We start from the raw sequence: 21,059 nt of genomic DNA, 5'->3' as shown, positions 1-21,059 counted from the left end.
GTGGTCAGCTGCAAATGTCAAGCCCTGAAGGTATTTTGTGCACATAGCTTCCTTTCTGGTCTTTAAACTATTCTTAATACTCCAGCCTTCTGTTTGGAGAGAGAAATAAGTGGCCATTATTCTTAATATAGCAACAATGCCATAAACATTAAATAATTTCAAAAATTCCTTGAGAATGATTATATACATGAACTATGAGAAAAGTTAGGGAGACACTTAAAATCTTCCTCTTCAAAGGAACTAATATTAGAAAGAAAAGGTTATAGAGATAAACTACTTGATTATACCTAATGTGTAGTAACGAGGACAGAAATTGCCCAAAAACAATAATCTAAAATTTGAGCGGTGGCCTTTGAATATTGGAAAAAGTTCCTAATATTAAATGTTTTCCATAGAATAGAAAACTGAGAGATCTATACTTACTACCCACACACTAAAAGGAAATAACGACTGACAGAAAAAAAATCCCATGATAATTTGTGCGTGTGTGTGTGTGTGTGTGTGTGTGCATGTGTGTGTGTGAATGTGTTGCATGAATGGAATAATGGGACAAAATCAAACTGACAAGTGATATTGTGAAATATGAAAACAGAATATGGTATTTATATCCACACAATGGATAAAGAACAAAATACTATTGTATAATACAGCACAGCAATCTGGAAAGCAGTATACATAAGAAGTAAAACAGAAAATCAACGGATTATACCAATAAGTGGGCTATAGATAAATGAGGGACTGCTTAATGAGATCCGGAATTTTGCAGATGATGACCCCACAGGAAGAACAACAATATCAACCAACCAGACAGCGTCCCCCAGAGTTCCCAAGGACTAAACCACTAACCAAAGAATACACATGGAGGGACTCATGGCTCCAGCCGCATATGTAGCAGAGGATGGCCTCATCTGGCATCAGTGGGAAGGGAGGCCCTTGGTCCTGTGAAGGCTGGATGCCCCAGTGCAGGTGAATGCCAGGGTGGTGAGGTGGGATTGGTTGGGTGGGTAGGAGAACAACCTCATAGAAGCAGGGGGAGGGGTAGACAGGATAGGGATTTTGAAGAGGGGAAACCAGGAAAGGGGATAATATTTGAAATATAAATAAATAAATTATCCAATAAAAAAAATTCATTATTATTATGATAGATAATCTTGTGAATACATTTTAACATTAAAATGGTAAAATTTATAAATGAATCGCATTGAAGCTCTTACTTTAAAGTGTTCCGTTAGATCCCTTTAATATAATTACAAACCCATAGGCTTTTTGTTTTTCCTGTAGGATGTTTCAACATTGTATTCTTTTCTCATTTCAGCCCCCATATAGGTAGAGTTAATACTAAACTCATCTAAAGCATGAAATGAATTGGTGATTTTTTCTGACATTCAAGGCACTTTTGAGGAAAGATAAATTGTTTTTGACAAAATTCATAGAGATATGAAAAGACATATTTTTGAAAAGACAAAAATAACAATGAAAAAGCTTCCTTTTGTACCAAACTATTCCTTTTGTGGGCCTTATGAGCAGAAAAACAAAGTTTATAGGCATGCCTGCTTTTGCATGACAAACATCAATACCTTTGCTAGACAAATCAGACACAAGCCCTGCCCCCCAGTTTAGAATACAAAGTAGTCCTGCGCGGGCTCTAGTCGTAATACTTGTTTCTATTTCGTCACTATTGTGCGACAATTCCCCCAACTCCCTGAGGACGGCTATGCCGCCACCATTTGTGCCTCAGCCGTTGTTTCACCAACAGTCAAGTAACCTCCATCCAGCCTATCTACCATGATTACTGCCAGCCTCGCTGTGAGAAAGTACAATGAAAGAGACCAATTCCGGGAAGGGTTCAGAATTGATGCCACCAAGAACCAACAGGATGCCAGTAAGATGTTCATTGGGGGACTTTCCCAAGAACTGAACAAGCAAGTACTTCTGGAATACTTGTCTAAGTTCGGTGAGATAATAGATTTTATTATAAAAATAGACTCAAATACCGGTCTGTCTAGGGGATTTGGATTCGTGCTGTTCAAAGACAGTTCCACAGTAGAGAAGGTGCTTCGAGTGAAAGACCACAAAGTCGATGGCAAGAAAGTAGAATTTAAAAGGGCTAAAGCCCTTGAATCTCAATTCCCCATCAAAAAGGTTTTTGTGGGTGGGCTGAATCCTTGGATGTCTAAAGAAAAAATAAGAGCTTACTTTGGCACATTTGGGCAGATAGAGGCTATTGAGCTTCCACTGTGTTCAGATACGCAGGAAAGAAGAGCTTTCGGTTTTATCAAATACATGGATGAAAATGCTGTTAGAAAGGTCTTAGAAACCAGGTACCATTTCATTGGCTCCAGCCGTTGTGAAGTTAAAATGGCATTCCCTAAAGAATATCCTGCAAGACAACTGAGTAAAAATAGGACTAGAGCTAAGGATAGGGCGAGAAAAGCTGTTCCAGCTGCGGAGTTAGAAAACCACTGGAGAGGAGGAGGCAGCCAAAGCTTTCACATTATGGCTAACTCAGGTGCTCAAGAAGCCAACCAAGATGCCCACAGGGCTGGCTCATATACTTCTAGAGCAAACTCAGATGTCACTTTGGCAAATGCCCGTGGTTTCAGGGATACCACCAGTGCTTTCCAGGCTAACTCCAATGTTCTTGTGACAAATTCAAGTGCTTTCAGGGCAAGCCGTAATGTTTTGAGGTCAAACTCAAATACTGTAGGGGTAAGCCACTATGCTCTGGGGGCAAACCAAAATACCTTCTTGGCAAGCCAGTATATGCTTGGGACAATTCCAAACACCTTAAGAACAAGCCAATACACTTTGGGAACATACCCAAATGCTTTAGGTGTAAGCCAGTATACTTTGGCAGCATACCCAAATGCTTTTGGGATAAACCAATATGTTTGGGGGGCAAACCCAAATGTTTTCTGGACAAACCAATATCCTTTGGGAACATACTCAGATGCTTTTGGGATAGGTCAATATGCTTATTGGACAAGCCCATATGCTTTTGGGGCAAGCCAGTATACTTTGGGTACAAACTCAGATAGCTTCAGGCCAAACTGCTATGCTTTTGTGGCAAACCCATATGATATCTGGACAAGCCACTATGTTTTGACAACAAACCCAAATGTTTTCAGGACAAGCCAGTATGTTCTGGGGGCAAACCCAAATGCTTTTGGGTCAAGTCAGTATTCTGTGGGAGCGACCCATAACATTTTTGGACCAAATCAACATAGCTTCGGAGCAAATGGAAACTTTTGTGGGGCAGTTGGAAGTGGTGGAAGCACTGGAGGACTTAATTTCTCCCATGTATACGGCAATTTTCTGAATGTCTGCAATACACTGCCAGCTTTTCATGGCTCTAATGGAGATTATTTCTTCCTATACAGCTATGGAGCTTATGACTTGGGATCTGCACCTAATTACAATGTTCAAATAAACCAGTCCACTCTCCTTGGTAACGGTTACCAGGGAATCTATTCAGCATTTTGAAGCCTTACTACAAAACCATTATGCAAGGACCATTCTGTCCAACAGTGAAAAATTCACTAACTTATATGAAATGGTCCAACAACTGCTTGATTGGACATTGCCACTACTTGCAGAAACTTTTGAAGTATCAATACATTTTCCATCGCCTTTTGACATTGGAGCTACAACAAAAAGACAAAGGCTTGAGACTATCTTGTAGAAGGTTTTTCTGGAAAATAAACATTTAAAACACTTATTTTTGAGTGAGTGACTTCTGCTTTGATTTGGGGTTTTATTGTGCTTTGTATGTGTTATGGTGAGGAAAGGGAAGAGAGTTTTATCACTGCCCTGCCCCATTTTAATTCTGTGTTGGTATGTTTGGGTTAGAGGTACTTACACAGTTCTGTCAAATAGTTAATAGTGAATAGAAATATATTGCTTCTGAATACTTTCTGTATTCTGGATATATCAATATGTTTGTTGTTTGTCCCAAATACACACATTTTCATGATGTCAACCACAGTCACTATTGTAAAATGCCATTAGTTTTGTAAATACTATTGTTAGTTTACCTAGGAATTTCCCCTTTGCTTTATGACAACACAGTATGATAAGCTTTTAGTTTCCTAATTAGAAATCATCAATTTTATTCCTTGGTTTTTATTCTGGTTCTGTTTTTACCTTTATTTTGAGACAGAGGCTTGCTTCATTACCTAGGCTGCCATTGAACAAGGTGACTTTGAATTTGCAATCCTTCTGCCTCAGTATTACTTGGTTTTATTTCTAAATATTCAGTGATTTTCTTCATCAGTCCATCTAATATTTACAGGGATCTATTCCAAGTCAGAAATTACATACAGGGAAACAATTTCAAGAGGCAAGAAATATAGCTAAGTATTAAGAATAGTTTTACAAAAGATGGTTTGGACAGCCATCTAAAATATATCTCGGCATGAGGCTTGCTGGATGATGGATGAAGTGAGTGAGCCTTTGTTATAGTCTATGCTAGGAGGCATGCAAAGTGGAAAAGAAAGATAGCATTCATCCTAGAAACACATAAATTTCTTGTTTTGTTTGGTTGACTGTTTATTTGTTTAAGAGTAAAAATGGGGTGTGTGCGTGATTAATAAGAAAAGAGTAAAAAAAAAGGGCTTAAAACTTCTCAGCAACCACATAATGAACCATCAATGTGAATTATATGAATTTAAACTTTTCTAGTAAATATAATCTTTTTTTAAAAAAGAAATTTTAATGCTAAATAATATTTAAATATAATCAAAAATCCATTTCTGCATGTAATGAAAACAATTTCTGAGACTATTTTACATTGTTCTAGGTATACCCATTCACTGTAATCTAGTATATTTTACTTTTACAAGACACCTCAGTTATAAATAGTTTTATTTCTAAAGCTCAACATACATGGCTACTGTCTGTCATGTAGAAAAATGCAGACTCAAAACACATCTATATTATTTACTGGGAACATTTCTATCTTTAAAGCATTAAGAAGAATTTCAAAAAGATTTTAAAAGAGAATGAAGCAGGACATCAAAGACGTGGTATACACCTAACTGAAAGTACAGAGCTTTTCAGTAGGATACTGAAATCCATTTCTATCTTCAGATAACTCCTGATCAAAAAGGAAAGACAAGCATGAAGCCAAAATTCTGATAATTTTGTAATGTGGGGATACATTTTTATGGAGACATTAAATTTTACTTAGTACCATAAACATTTCTATAAATACCCTGAAGGCAAAAAGTACCTTACTCTTTATTTTTATATTATCCTTAGTATTTAGCAAAGACTTTTTCACATAGTAGGACCTTAGAATAATGATTGATAACATAAGATCAAAACTGATGAGTATACATTGTACATAACAACACATAAGACAAGAGAAATTACTAGAAGCAAAGAATAAGAATGTTACTTTCACATTTACCTGAAATTTTTACTTTTGTAAGAATTTAATATTCTAGCTTTGATGGGAAAATATAAATATCTAACATAAGTATACTTTGTTAAAATGTGAAGGCTATATATGATAATTGTAAAAGCAAATTTATGATACAGAACTAAATACATATTATATGTATACTATACACAAAGAGTATTTTAATGTTCATTGCTTTTTAGAACTAAAGAATATTATACTGAATCTTGGTTTAAAAGCACCAAGTGATGTATCTACTGGGTTAATTTTAATATTGCTCTAACTGATGCTTTCTATACAGGAAACTATAAGCTTATACTGTGTTGTCATAAAGAAAAAAGGAAATTCCTAAGTAAACTAAGAATAGAATTCATAAAACTAAATGGCATTATACAATAATTAATGTGTTTAACATCATGAAAATTTCTGCAAATATGTATTTGGGACAAATGACAAACATAGAAATGTATCCTTCAGAAAGTATTCAGGAGCAAACTGCTTCCATTCACACGTTGGAATTAACTTGTTGAAGGTGTATTATTAATGATAACATTATTATTATTATTACTAATATAATAAGCATAATAAGCATACTATTAAGAACATCTGTTTCTGCTTCCCCTGAAATTAAACTTGTTTGTTGAGATGAAATATAGCATATACTGGATATTTTCTTTAAAAAATTAAACCAGCCGGGCAGTGGTGGCACACACCTTTAATCCCAGCACTTGGGAGGCAGAGGCAGGCAGATTTCTGAGTTTGAGGCCAGACTGGTCTACAGAGTGAGTTCCAGGACAGCAAGGGCTACACAGGGAAACCCTGTCTCATAAAACAAAATTAAAAACAACAACAAAAAACAAAAACAAGAAAACATTTGGGCTGGAGAGATGGCTCAGTGGTTAAGAGCACTGACTGCTCTTCCAGAGGTCCTCAGTTCAATTCCCAGCAACCACATGGTGGCTTACAACCATCTGTAATGAGATCTGATGCCCTCTTCTGGTGTGTCTGACAACAGTGTACTCATACACATAAAATAAATAGATAATTCTTAAAAAAGAAAGAAAGAAAGAAAAGGAAAAAAGAAAAGGAAAAAGAAATAAAATAAATTAAACCAAATAAAATTTCATAAAATTCAAAGTCCCTATAGCAGACAATTCATTTTGCCCTATGATGCTGTTTTAGTTTTAGAAACTATATATGCTTTTCATCTTTTATCTAATTCCAGTTGGTTCATGATTGATTAATATTTTTAAAAAAAACTTTGAGTAGAAAAGTTTTGGGTTAGTTTTGATTTCCATATTTTGTATACATTCAGAAAAAAGTAATTTTTCCCTATCTGCTTTTATACCATTTTAATTACAGGTAAGTATTAAGGTCAGTTCTAGGTTGTGGAATTAACAATACAATAGATGCAAATAGTCAAGGAACAAGCAAGACAATAAACACAAATAGTTAAAGAACAAGCAAGGCAATAAACAAAGTCCTGTGATCACTCCTGTGATCACTGTTTCTAAAGGCTTATCAGGAATACCAAAATATTTGAGACTACTTTCCTCTCCTAACCCAGAAATGAACCCACACACCTGTGGTCACTTGATCTTTGACAAAAGCACTAAAACCATCCAGTGGAAAAAAGGCAGAAAAGTTAATTTAAACTCATTTCTATTTTAGGTGCCTATGATGAATTTAAGATTCATCTTTTGTCTATGTTTTAGTTGTTAGGAATTAGGAATTGCGTTATCAGAAGTGTGCCAAAGCCATTATTTCTTTCTCATATCAGTCCAAACAATACTAACACAGTTGTGAAAGAGAAAGAGGGGGAAGGACAAGATTCTATCTAAAAATATGTGAAATTTACATTTTAAAAGATTTATTGACTTATTTAAGGAAACAAAGGCTGAATCATATTTTCATTACATCTTTATATTCTCCTAGGTCTGGAGTTGATAGTATGAATGTATATATCAGAAATATACTCAAATGGTCCATCAGTACTAAAATGGCCAAGTTTAAATTTTGGACATTTTAAATGATTCATCCATTAGTCAAGCTTATACTTCTGAAATGTTTTCAACTATCAGCCTCCATGCCTTCATATTTAAATAAAAGTATATTTTAAAAAGAAGAACTTCAACCACTGTGAGATTAGAGCAGTAGAATTACAAGAAAAGATTAAAGAAGCTACATTAGCGTAGAGGAACATGAGAAAAGATTCTGATTCACCCCAAAGTGTAGATTAGCATCATTTCTTCTATCTAATACATTGTCTTAGAATTTTATTGCTGTGAAGAGATATCAGGACCACTGCAACTCTTATGAAGAAAAGCATTTAATTAGAGTTGGCTTACAATTTCAAAAATTTAGGACATTTTATCATGGTGGGAAGCTTCATAGCAAAAGGAGCTGCTCCAGATCAGCAGGCAGCAGGAAGAGAAAGTCACACTAGGTCTGGATTGAGCATCTTGGACCTCAAAACCATTTCATCCAACAAGGCCACATCTACTCTAACAAGACCACACTTACTAGTAGTGCCACTATATTATATAAGGTGGGTATGTTTTAAGAAAATGAACATAGGAAACTTGGAAAAAATGTCGAATTTAGGAAATAAAATGCTACTTATGAGAAAAAAGTTATATATAAATTAGAATATTTAACTTTCAATCAACTAGATTCGATAGATCACTTTATTACAAATTTGATGGTATATCTTCCCAATTCTGTGCTGAAAATCTAGCTGTGAAATACACAGCAGAGGCTACAATTTATGTTAATTGTGTTAATATGACTTCCCTTGTATCATTTTAGTGATACATATCATTTACACATCCTTTCTATAGTAAATAATACGAGTATACTTTATGAAGTATCACTTGTAACCTCTATAAATCCATTTTAAGCAATTTATGGTAATTTTGATGCAAATACCTGAGGTGATGCTAGTTGTCTTATTGAGCTGAGGTAAATCCCATAATACTCACATAGTCACTGTAATGTTTAATGGTCACTGTTGGCATTGAAAAATAATGGCTGATATGTGTCAATCATGCTCCTGCACCCCACACTTACACTCTTCCACAAGCTGCAGTGTTCATTTTCACTTGGAGAAATGTGTAAAACTTGGATTTTTGTAAATAATAGGTTTCAACTTTGCCAACTCTAGTCTGCCATAAAACTATATAATTCATTGGTCTGTAGAAGAAGTATGATATAAAATATATTAAAGGAGCTATATAAATGCAAATATAACAAAAATACAATTGATTTTTATGTACTTTAAGTCTTAAATGAAAGTAAAAGCTCCATAGACTACTAGACACAGGCTGATAAAATGTCAAAATGGTTTCCTAAGGGAAATCAGAATGATGTTTCAGAATACCATGTTAACAGTTCCCACTGTTCTTTGTTACTCTCTGATTTGCTTGGAGGAAGGGTGGTCACAGGAGTGCTAGAAAGGCTCCTAAGAATATAAAACCATAAGAAGACAAAGAAGACGTTTCTTAAAGGGGAAAAAAATGAATGGTAGTTGTCTACAAGTCTCCTGCTGAAATTGACTTTTGTAATTCCATTTGTACAGTCACAAGAACACATAGGAATTTTACCTCATCTACTAAAGCCCTTAATAAAGGCTTTCTTTGAAGAAATAAATAACAACCTCCTAATATTTATAGATTACTATAAGGCCAACACCTATGGGGAAAACTAATCAGCTAATAGTTGGCACGACTCCCTAGGTAGATGATTTATTTCTGCCATTCAGACAAAAAGAGAACTGTTTGACTAATTTTCTTAGCCCTTAGAAGTAATTGGGGACAATAGTGAAATCTGATTGTGACATCCTTATATAAAGTGGTAGAGCCACCTGAACATTTCTCTGCAGTTATCATAATAAAGAACATTAATAATAAAACTCATAACAACCATTACTGTCCACAGAAATGAGACATTTTATTCAGTTTAAACTCCACAGTAACTATTTTTAAAAGCTGATCATTGTTTCTATTATATAAATGAAAAGCCCCAAGTTTATGCTATTTGTGCATAAAAACACAGCTAGTCAGCAACAGATTCAGGCTGTGAAGGCAACTCTTTCAATTTCCCTAAGGGCTGTTTGATATTTACTGTACGGCTCTGCCTCCCTTAGCATGGCATCAGGTGAAAACTAAGTAAAAAGAAAACTTCTACATTTATCTAAGAAAAATATTCAAGTAAAATAAGAAGCATGTAGATAACACAGAAAGGGGCTAGAACATGAGGTGCAGTAGCATTGGGAACAACCATAAAAATAAAATGCAAAACAAAAGACTATTATGAAAGGTAAATAAAGAGATACTTTTTAAAAAATAGTTGAAGTACAGTGACACTTCGATGTTCTAATCAAAAGCAATAACTTCTGAAGAAATAAACAATGTATCTGATGCAGTATTTTGACTGTGCAACTAGCCAATATACTAAAGAAAATGCTACATTTGTACAAAGAGGTAAATGGGGTACAATACTAAAATTTGCTTTTAATAAATTAAAATTATCATATTCCTTATGCTAACCTTTATATTTAAGCATTTTAAAATTATTTTTAGTTTTTGCAAACAGATACTTGACTTATATAAGTCTCCTAATTCAGTCATGTTAATCTCTTTATACTATTGGTAAAAGATTACTGATTTTTGGCTCTGCATTAAAACCTATTGTAATCACCAGCTACAATAGTCACTATGGCATAATCTACTTATAAAGCGATATATGACATCATTTTGAAGAACCAAAACTATATATATATATTTCAAACTTTAAATATTACATGAGAAATTAGCCAAGATTCTTTGGTGAAATGCAGGAGACAAAGCATGTCAAGAGAGGTTAGTTTTAGAACTTGAGACACTAGATTAAAATCCCTGAACAGGGACTCAAAATTCTCTAAGAAAGCAATTACTAACAAATAATCCCTTTAAAGAGCATCTTTCCCCCAACAATCTGTGCCAAGATAAAAAAAAAAGGGGGGGGGGAATGTTATAACAACAAAGTAAGACTTATTGAAGTTTAAATACTATTTTGGCCACTGAGTCACTTTGGAAGAAGCATTTGAAACAGATGCTCTCTCTCTCTCTCTCTCTCTCTCTCTCTCTCTCTCTCTCTCTCCTCTCTTCTTTCTCTCTCTCCTCTCTCTCCCCTCTCTCTTTTCTCTCTCTTTCCTCTCTCTTTCAGTGTGTGTGTGTGTGTGTGTGTGTGTTCATGTAAAGTTGTTGGTTTTAGAAGTTTCAGGGAAATATAGATTAAATGTTAAAGTTCGTGTCAAATGAAGACAATCTTTAAGTGTTCTTTCAAACGTTGACCTAGGGAGATAATTCAGAAGGTAATGTTCTTGTCACATAAGCATGAGTTCAATCCTAACACTCACATAAAAACACGGGTATGTTAACATGTACTTGTAATACCAATGCTTAGGAATTGGAAACTAGAGGAACCCTGGGGTTCACTGTCCAGCCAGTTTAGCTGAATCAGTAAGCTCTGGGCTAATGAAATATTCTATTTCAAAATAAGTAGTGTTTTTAAGGATGATACCAAGTTAAATGACTTCCACTTGCATTTCCACTCATAGCTACACACAAAAACACACACATACACACACACACACACACACAAATTCAAAGAAAGAAATATAATATTAATTCTCAATCAACACTTCCCTAAACAGTTGTCATAATTGAGGCAAGTAAAGAAGATGAAAAATTAAAGAAAAATATGAAGAAGAAGAAGGAGTTCCTGCCCCTGGAATCTGATTGAAGCCTCTAGATAACTGACAAACTAGAATTCCAGCACAATTAAGAATAATTATGATGAAGGTTTCTGGCAGAGCTACTATTCATTATTTAATATAGCTATGACAAAATAGTCTGAAGGTATATTATTTGAATAGGACATCATTCCTTCCAGACATTTTGGCAGATCTTCAAAATGAGTCTGGAGAGTTAGATCAGTGAATATTAGCACTAGTTCCTGCTAAGATCTCAGTTTTGTTTTCAGCACCCACATGACAGCTCATAATCATCAATTACTCCAATCCCATAGGATTTTATTCTCTCTTCTAGACTCAACTGACACAGCATGCATGTAATACACACACATGTAGGAAAAACATTCATACACATAAAATAAATTTAAATTATAAAACTACTTTGTGTACAATGGAAATATCCTACCTCCTGCATCTGAGTTATCCAGAATATTGCTTCCTCAAATATAATCCTGATAGATGTCCCTCAGTAACAACCCTATGACCTTATTTAGCTTCCTTAGGAACATTTTGAAGATAATAGCTTCAAACCCAATTAAAGTTGTATGTATGACTGCTGTTAAAGACAATGAAGTGTCACTCACACTTCAAAAAGCCCATATACATGTTTTCATGGGTGTCTTACATTTATCCCAAGCACATCTTTCCTTTTCTTCACCTGGATGCTTAGTAAATTTATTAAAAACATTTTAATGAACCACAACCCTACCTCACATTTGCTCATTCTGAAATTATTTTCTGCACTAAAACCAAGAATCTTGTTTTACAAGACTCAAGTTCAATAAATTATTAAGAATCTGTTGACATCATCTACAATCCATTCCCTGGAACATAGTTCCTCCAGGATTGCTGGAGGTCAACTACCACCTGGGACTACCAGGTAAAGTCCCATGCCCCAAAACCCTGCACAATAGTTCCCAAAGAAAGCCCAGCAGCCTTGAGGTATGTCCTTTCCCCTCTATAATCCACCTTCTGGTACATAGCTTGACCTGCAATTTCAGAGTTCTTCAATCATCAGGGACCACTAGGCGAAAGGTATACTTCAATTCCCTGTCTTCCCGCCCCTCTGAGCAAGCCCAGCAACAGCAAAATTTGGCTTTCCCCCTCTGCACTCCAATTCCCTGGCCATAGTTCTGTCTTCATCCCTGGAAATAATGGACACAGGACAAACAAAGGGCTTCAACAGTCAGGGATGACCACCTCTACCTACATCCTTAGAGATATGCCTGCATTCCTGGAGGCCTGTTACCCAGAATAAACAATAGCCCGATTAGGGACTACCAACTCTGCATCCATGAAAGCCTGAATCCACAAGGGATAACCACCTCTACCTGCAAAACCGGAAGCCTGCTGATATCAGAGACTACCAGCTCTGTCTGAATGCACAGAACCTACCTCCCATCAAAGATTACCAGGCCTGCAAACACTAGAAAAAAAAAACAGATGGCTGAAGTCCAGCATAAGAACACAACCAACAACAGCCAAGGCAATAAGGCACCAGCAAAACACAGCTATTCTACTACAGCAAGCCTTGAAAATCCTAAAATATCTGAATCACAAGTAAAGGAATTAAGTATAATATTATTAAGATGATAGAGGTCTTTAAATATGAAGTAAATAAATACCTTAAACAGGAAATGAATAAATATAATGAAATACATGAAAATATGATCAAACAAGTAAAGAAAATGACTGAAACTGTTCAATATAAGAAACGAGAAATAGAAGTACTAAATAAAAAAAAATACAGAGGCAACCTTGGTTATAGAAAACGTATAGAATTGAAGAGGAACTACAGATACAACCATCACCAACAATAAAAAAGATGGAAAAAAGAATATCAGGTGTAAAAGATATGACAGAAGAAATTCATATATCTTTTAAAGAAAATACTAAAGTTAAATAGTTTTTGACAGAAAACATTCACAAAAACTGAGACACTATGAAAAGATCACACCTAAGAATAATAGAAATTGGAGAAGACTCTCAAATTGATGGCCCAGAAAATATATGCAAAAAAATTATAAAAGAAAAATTTCCCAACCTAAAGAAAGATATATCTATAAACATAAAAGAAGCTTGTAGAACATCAAATCGATTAGACCAAAAACAAAAAACAAAAAAACCCAAATTCATATCATGTAATAATCAAAATATTAAATGTACAAAACAACAACAAAAGAATATTAAAAGCTAAAGGGATAAATGCCGAAAAGATGTATAAATACAGACCTATTAGAATTTCTCCTGACTTCTCAACATTGATAGAAGCCAGAGAGCCTGGGCAGGTGTCTTACAGACTCTTAAAGAGCATACATGGCACACCATAGTTCTATACTCAGCAAAACTTTCTATTTTTTAATTTTTAATTTTTAATTTATTTTATGTTTTTCCAATACACTTTTATACCATTTTAATTACATGCAAGTATTAAGGTCAGTTCTAGGTTAGGGAACTAGCAATACAACACATGCAAATATTCAAGGAACAAGCAAGACAATAAACAAAGTTCTGTGAACACTACTGTGATCATTGTTTCTAAGGACTTATCAGGATGATCAAAATATGTGATCCTACTTCTCTGTCCTAACCCAAAGTTATTTTCATGCTTGAAGCTTACTTCTTTGTTCTAGCCTAAGATTTAGATTCCTGCCTGAAATTACTTTTTTGTTCTAGCCTACTTTCATATTCCCACCAAGTAGCCCATTTTTTTGTCCTTGGTCAATGTCAAATTCTTACCAAGCATCCCCAAAGGCTCTCTGTCTCTCCCCCTTTTTTATTTCTTTAACAAGGCTTAGCCTGTCTTAGGTCATTCTGACAACAATGCCTTTCTTACCCATCGTGGAATATGCATTATCCAAAGCAATGCACTTCTATCTTAGATTGGTATGGCTCTATGCAGAATCTTACCCATCCTTGGCTTGCCAGTACGGTAATTTAATAACTTTGTCTTGGGGTCCATTTTCAGGTTCAAGCCATGTAATTTGGCTGCCAATATGTTGATGCTGTTAAAAATAAGCTTTAACACAATTGGCAGGAATAAAAATATCCCCAGGACAAAAAGGGCAAGCATGACCATGCTATATATGCCATTCTTGAAGCTTCACCAAAATGGAAATAAGGACCTCAGGCCATGAATAAATTTATCAGCAGTATCTGTAGCATCAAAGCTCAGCAGAGTAGCATTCTTTAAGTTCATAATCTCACTATGCCAAATTTAAACATCTGGAGAGGTGTTAGGATTGTGCCAAATACTCTGCAAGTGTCATTAAACTTTTTCCTAATTACATTGACTATCATTGTAAATTTTAGAAGTAACACAGATCCATTAGTATTTGGCATGACACTCAAGATGGCTCCTTACTCTTAAATTCTGAACCGCCTTCCAATAATTTGAATAAGATAAAGAAAATCAATCTGTTGTTCCAAATGTCTATCTAAATCCAAGGAAAACTTTCAATTACTACAAATGAAAATATATATATATATTCCACGACAGAACCAAATTTAAACAATATCTTTCCATACACAGACACCCATAGTACCAACACCAACATCAAAATAACAGGAATTAATAAATCATTGGTCATTAACATCTCTCAGAATCAATAAATTGAATTCCCTAATAAAAAAAACACAGACTAACAAAATGTATGTGAAAACACCATCCATCATAATACCACATAAAAGAAGGACACCTCAGCAACAATGATAGGCTTTACTTCAGAGTGAATAGCTGGAGAAAGCTTTTTCAACTGAATGGACCCCATAAGAAAAACTGGAGAACACATTCTAATATCTAATAAAATAGATATTCAAACAAAATTAATCAAAAGACACATGGATAGATACTTCATATTCATCAAAGGAAAAATCCACCTAGACAGTACCTTAATTCTAAACATGTGTGCCCCAAATTCAAGAGCATCCACATTTGTAAAAGAAGTATTATTAAAGCATAAATCACATATTGAACCTTACATGTTAATAGTGGAGACTTTAATACTCTACTGACACCAATGGTTAGATCATTGAGGAAGAAATAAACAAAGAAATAATGGAACTAACTGAGGTAATAAATAAAATGAAGCTAATAGATATCTACAAAATATATCACCCAAACACAAAAGAAAATACCTTTCTCTAAGAAGATCATGGAATCATCTCCAAAACTGACCATACAGTCTATAATAAAGCAAGCCTTACCAGATATAAGTAAATTAGTATAATACCCTGTATCTTATTATAGCATGGATTAAAGCTGGACTTCAACAACAATAAAAACACCAGAAAACCTACAAACATATAGAAACTGAATAACTATCTACTCAGTGATATCTGGGTCCCTGAAAAAAGAGAATTTAAAGACTCTAAAATGTAATGAAAATAAAGGCACTACATACTCAAACTTATCACACACAATGAAAGCAGCACTAAGAGGAAAATTCATAGCATTAAGTGCCTTCATAAAGAAGTAAGAGAGTTCTCATACCAGCAAATTAAAAGTATATCTGAAAACTCTAGAAAAATAAATAGGAAGCAAACAAATTCAAGGAGAATATCAAATAATAAAAATCAGAACTGAAATCAATCAATTAGAAACAGAGCAATACAAAGAATTAACAAAATCAAAAGCTGATTTTTGAGAAAATCAACAAGATGCAAAACCCTTAGTCAATCTGAATAAAAGATCGAGATATTATATTCAAATAAACAAAATTAAGAATGAAAAAGGAGACAAAACAAGAGATAATGAGGGAATTCAAATAATTATTAGATCTTACTTCAAAAGCTTGTATATCAAAAAATGGAGAGTCTAAATGAAATGGATTATTTTCTAGAAAGATAACACTTTCTAAAGCTAAAGCAAAATCTGGTAAACTATTTCAATAGCCCTATAGCCCCTAATAGAATGGAAGTAGTCATTAAAAGCCTACCAACTAAAAATGCTGAGGGCCAGATAGTTTAAAAGCCAAATTCTACCAGATTTCCAAAGAACAGATATTACCAATACTCCTCAAGCTTTTCCACAACATAGAAACAGAAATAACACTGCCAAAATCATTCACTGAGGCCACAGTCACCCTGGTACCTAACCACACAAAAAGTCACCAAAGAAAGAGAATTTCACAGCAATACTGCTTATGAATATTGATGCAAGGGCACTCTATAAAATATTCACAAACCAAAACTAAGAACACATAAAGATGTCATCCACCATGATGAAGTAGGCTTATCCCAAGTATCTAGTGATGGTTCAATACGAAAATCCATCAACATAATCCACCAGGTAAACATGCTGAAAGAAAAAGAAATCACATGATTATCTCATTAGATGCTAAAAAAGTCTTTGACAAAATCCAACACCCGTTCATATTAGAAGTCTTGTCAAGATCAGAGATACAAGACACATACCTAAACACAATAAAGGCAATATACAGCAAGCCAATAGACAAAATAAAATTAAATATAAAAACATCACAAGATGAAACAAACTTTCATGCTTGTATATCCATAGGATTAACATAGTGAAAATGATGATCTTGCCAAAAGTAATCTATAGATTCATTGCAATTCCTATCAAATTCCAACACAATTATTTACAGTCTTTGACTGAGCAATTAACAACTTCAAATGGAAAAACAAACAAATAAGCAAGAACAAATACAAACCAAAAAATCAAAACAAAATAAAGAAAACAGGATAGCTGAAACAATCCTGAGCAATATAAGAACTTCTGGAGGTATCACCATTCCTGATGTCAAGCTATACTATAGAGCAATAGTAATGACAAACTGTTTGGAATTGGTATAAAAGCAGACAGGTGGATCAATGGAATTGAAGACCTTGAAATATACCCATGCACATAAGGACACTTGATTTTTGACAAAGAAGGTAAAACCATAAATGGAAAAAAGTAAGTATCTTCAACAAAGGGTGTTGATCTAACTGGATGTCTGCATGTAGAAGAATGAAAATAGGATCATATTTAACACTCTGCACAAAATTCAAGTCCAAGTGTCTAATAGATCTCAACATAAAACAGAATACACTAAACCTAATTAAAGAAAAAGTGGAGAATAGTCTTGAAAGTATAGTAAAGTAGAAAACTTCCTGTGCAGAAAACCAATGGCTTATGCTCTAAGGTCAACAATTGGTAAATGGGACCTCTTAAAACTTACAAGGCAAATGACACCATCAGTAGGACAAAAAGACAGCCTACAGAATGGGAAAAGAACCTGACCAATCAAAAATCAATATCAAGACCAAAGATCTTGATCTGACAGAGGGATTATATCTAAAATGTATAAAGAATCCAAGAAATTATACACCAACTATCCAAATAACTCAATTTTTGAAAATGCCATGAAGTCAAACAGAATTCTTTTTTATTGGAAGTTTTATTTATTTACATTTCAAATGTCATCTCTTTCCCAATTTCCCCTCCCTAGAACCCCCTATCCCATCCCTCTCCTCCTTTTTGCTTTTATATCATTTTAACTACATGCAAGTACTAAGGTCAGTTCTAGGTTGAGGGACTAGCAATAGAACAGATGCAAATATTCAAGGAACAAGCAAGACAATAAACACAAATAGTCAAAGTACAAGCAAGACAATAAACACAATTCCGTGGACACTCCTATGATCACTGTTTCTAAGAGCTTATCAGGATCACCAAAATATCCGAGCCAACTGTTCTGTCATAGCCCAAAGTCATTTTCATGTCTGAAGCCTAAATCCTTGTACTAGCCTAAAATTTAGATTCCTGCCTGAAATTACTTCTTTGTTCTAGCCTAATGTCGTATTCCTGCCAAGCAGCCTAATTCCTTGTCCTTGGTCAATGTCATATTCCTGCCAAGCAGCTCATTTCCTTATCCTTGGCCCATGTCAGATTCTTGCCAAGCAGCCCCAAAGGCTCTCTCCCCTTTTTTTATTTCATTAACAAGACTGAGCTTGTCTTAGGTCATTCTGACAAGAATGCCTTCCCTACCTGTCATGGAATATGCATTATCAAATGCAATGCATTTCTGTCTTAGGTTGGTAAGGTTCTGTGCAGTATCTTACCCTACCTTGGCTTGCCAGCCTGTTAATTTAATAACTCTAAACAGAATTCTTTACAGATGATTCTCAAATAGTCCAGATACACTTAAAGAAATGTTCATAGTTCTCAGTCATCAGAGAAGTTCAAATAAAAAAGACCTTGAGATTCCATCTTATACCCATCAGAATGGCTAACATCAAAAACTCAAGTGAAAGAACATGCTGGTAAGGATGTTGTAGAATGGGATGTGTTCTCCATTGTGAGTAGGAGTTCAAAAATGCATAACCATTTTGGAAATAAGTCTTAAAGTTTCTCAGAAAATCATCAATAATTTTACCTCAAGATCCTGTTATATAGCTCCTAGACATATACCCAATATATGACCCACTGTACTACAAGGACACTTGCTCATCTATATTCATAGCAGCTATATTCATTATAGGCAGAAACTGGAAGCAACATAGATGTCCCAAAACTGAAGAATGAATAAAGAATATCTAGTACATCTACCCAATATAATACTATTCATCTATTAAAAACAGATATCATGAATTTTGCAGGTAAATTGATGGAATTTGGTAATATCATCCTGAATGAGGTAACCCATATCCAGAAAGACACATGCAGTATGCATATGGTATGTACTCATGTATAAATGGATATTAGCCATATGGGGATGTACAACCATACTACAATCTACATTCTCAAAGAAACTAAGTACTAAGAAGGTCCCAAGGGAGGATTCATGAATATCAATCAGTAAGAAAAATTAAATAGTCATCAGAAGTAGATGGAGAGAGAGGACTGGATAGGAGAGGAGGTTAGGAATGGAACAGGCATGTGGTCAGAAGATAGGAAATGGGTAAGTGAAGAGCTTGTAGTTAGAATAGAAATCTGTGGACATAGTCATGTCTAGCTAGAGACCTGGAACTGCGGAGGATATTGGGGAGGGGTGTAAGGTGGTGAAACTTATGGAAAGAAACAGATAGCAATTTTGCTAAAATAAGGGACAATACATGCCTGTCTACTCTCTCCCTATCTCTTCAATATAGTATTTCAAGTCATTTCTAGAGCAATAAGACAAGTAAAGGAGATAAAGAGGATACAAATACAAATGGGAAAGGAAAATGTCAAAGTATCACTATTTGTAGTATGATAGCATACATAATAACCTAAAAAAATTCTACTGGAGTACTCCTACATCTGGCAAACACTTTCGTCAAAGTCACTGGATGTAAATTAATTAAAAAAAACCCAAAACAGTAGCCCTTATTTATACAAATGATAAATGGAACAAGAAAAAAGTTATGAAGACAACACCCTTTGCAATAGCCACAAACCATATAAAATATCTTTACTGTGACTCTAACCAAATAAGTTAAAGACCTGTATGAAAAACACTTCAAGTCTCTCAAGAAAGAAATTGAGGAAGATATCAGAATATGAAAAGACCTCCTATGCTCATATATCTGTAGGATTAACATAGTAAAAACAGCCATCTTACCAAAAGCAATCTACACATTCAGTGCAATTCACATCAATTTCCAAGATCCATTACAGACCTTGAAAGAACAATTCTAAACTTCATATAGATAAACAAAAATCCAGGATGCATAAAACAATCCTGTACAATGAATTAACATCTGTTTGCCTCACCATCCGTGACTTCAAGTTATACTACCTAGTAGTAGTAATAAAAACAATGTGGTATTGGTATAGACACAGACAAATTTATCAATGGAATTGAACTGAAGATCCAGAAATAAACCCACAGAGCTATGGACACTTGATTTTAGACAAAGAAGCCAAAGCCATACAGTCTAAAAGGGAGAGAAGCTGCATCAACTGGTGCTGGCTTAACTGGGTGTGTGCATGTAGAAGAATGCAAATAGATCCATATTTATCACCTTGCACAAAACTCAAGTCCAACTGAATCAAACACCTCAATGTAAAACTGATATACTAAGAATAATAAAACAGATACAATAGAAAAGAAGAGGAGATCCATAGCTCTGTTTGCTTCCCAAGTGGCCACCTTTAAGATGAGACACACAGGTGAGACACCACGAACCACATGTCTCAATCTCCCTGCCTGCAAGGACCCCAGAGAGCCTAAGAGCTGTGGGCTCTGCCCAGGTCAACCTGAGATCCTACAACCTGGTTTGTGCTTGCACCAACTAGGGCCATGAAGCAGCAAGCTCAACACCCCACCTCACAGCTCTGTCTGCATTCCAAGAAGTCACTCTAGCCTCATACACATAGGAGGCCTGCTCAAAACCAAGACAAACAGTTCCACCTGCCTCTGGGGAGGCCTGCTGTAATGCAGGACACTGATGCCAGCCAACACCAGATACAAATAGATGGCAAAAGGCAACCCCAGGAACATAATCAACAAAAGCAATACAATATGGCAACAGCAGAACCAAGCTATCCTATTACAGCAAACCATGGACATCCTAACATACCAGAAGAGCAAGACTGATATTAACTCTCATTTGATGAAGATGACAGAGGCCTTAAAAAGGATATAAATAATTCCCTTAAAGAAATACAGGGAAATACAACCAAACAGGTAGAAGCGCTTAAAGAGAAAACATAAGTCACTTAAAGAAATACAAAAGAAATACAATAAAAATGACAAAGAAAATAAATAAAATGGTACAAGACCTAAAGATGGAAATTTAAGCAACAAAGAAAACAAAAATGGAGGAAATCCTGGAGATGGAAAACTTGGAAAGAGAACACGAACTACAGATGCAAGGATCACCAACAATATACAAGAGACGGTGGAAAGAATCTCAGGTATAAAAGATGCCATAGAA

The 21,059-nt window shown here is 34.9% G+C and overlaps 1 protein-coding gene across 1 annotated transcript; it reads left to right on the top strand.

Moving 5' to 3' along the window:
• Window positions 1-1,764: 1,764 nt before the first annotated feature.
• LOC114622623 (CUGBP Elav-like family member 3-B) lies at window positions 1,765-3,708 on the top strand. The gene has a single exon (XM_028769068.1). It carries the CDS (start codon window positions 1,786-1,788, stop codon window positions 3,481-3,483), a length of 1,698 nt encoding a protein of 565 aa, XP_028624901.1. The 5' UTR covers window positions 1,765-1,785; the 3' UTR covers window positions 3,484-3,708.
• Window positions 3,709-21,059: the final 17,351 nt, after the last annotated feature.

The sequence above is a fragment of the Grammomys surdaster genome, unplaced genomic scaffold (genome assembly GCF_004785775.1).
Source record: "Grammomys surdaster isolate TR1022 unplaced genomic scaffold, NIH_TR_1.0 61, whole genome shotgun sequence".
In the NCBI taxonomy this organism is placed as follows: Eukaryota; Metazoa; Chordata; class Mammalia; order Rodentia; family Muridae; genus Grammomys; species Grammomys surdaster.
This window is presented reverse-complemented; position numbering and strand designations above follow the sequence as displayed.

What these genes read in the sequence shown, in the direction of transcription:
- LOC114622623 (XM_028769068.1), top strand. Translation starts at nt 1,786, where the DNA reads ATGATTACTGCCAGCCTCGCTGTGAGAAAGTACAATGAAAGAGACCAA.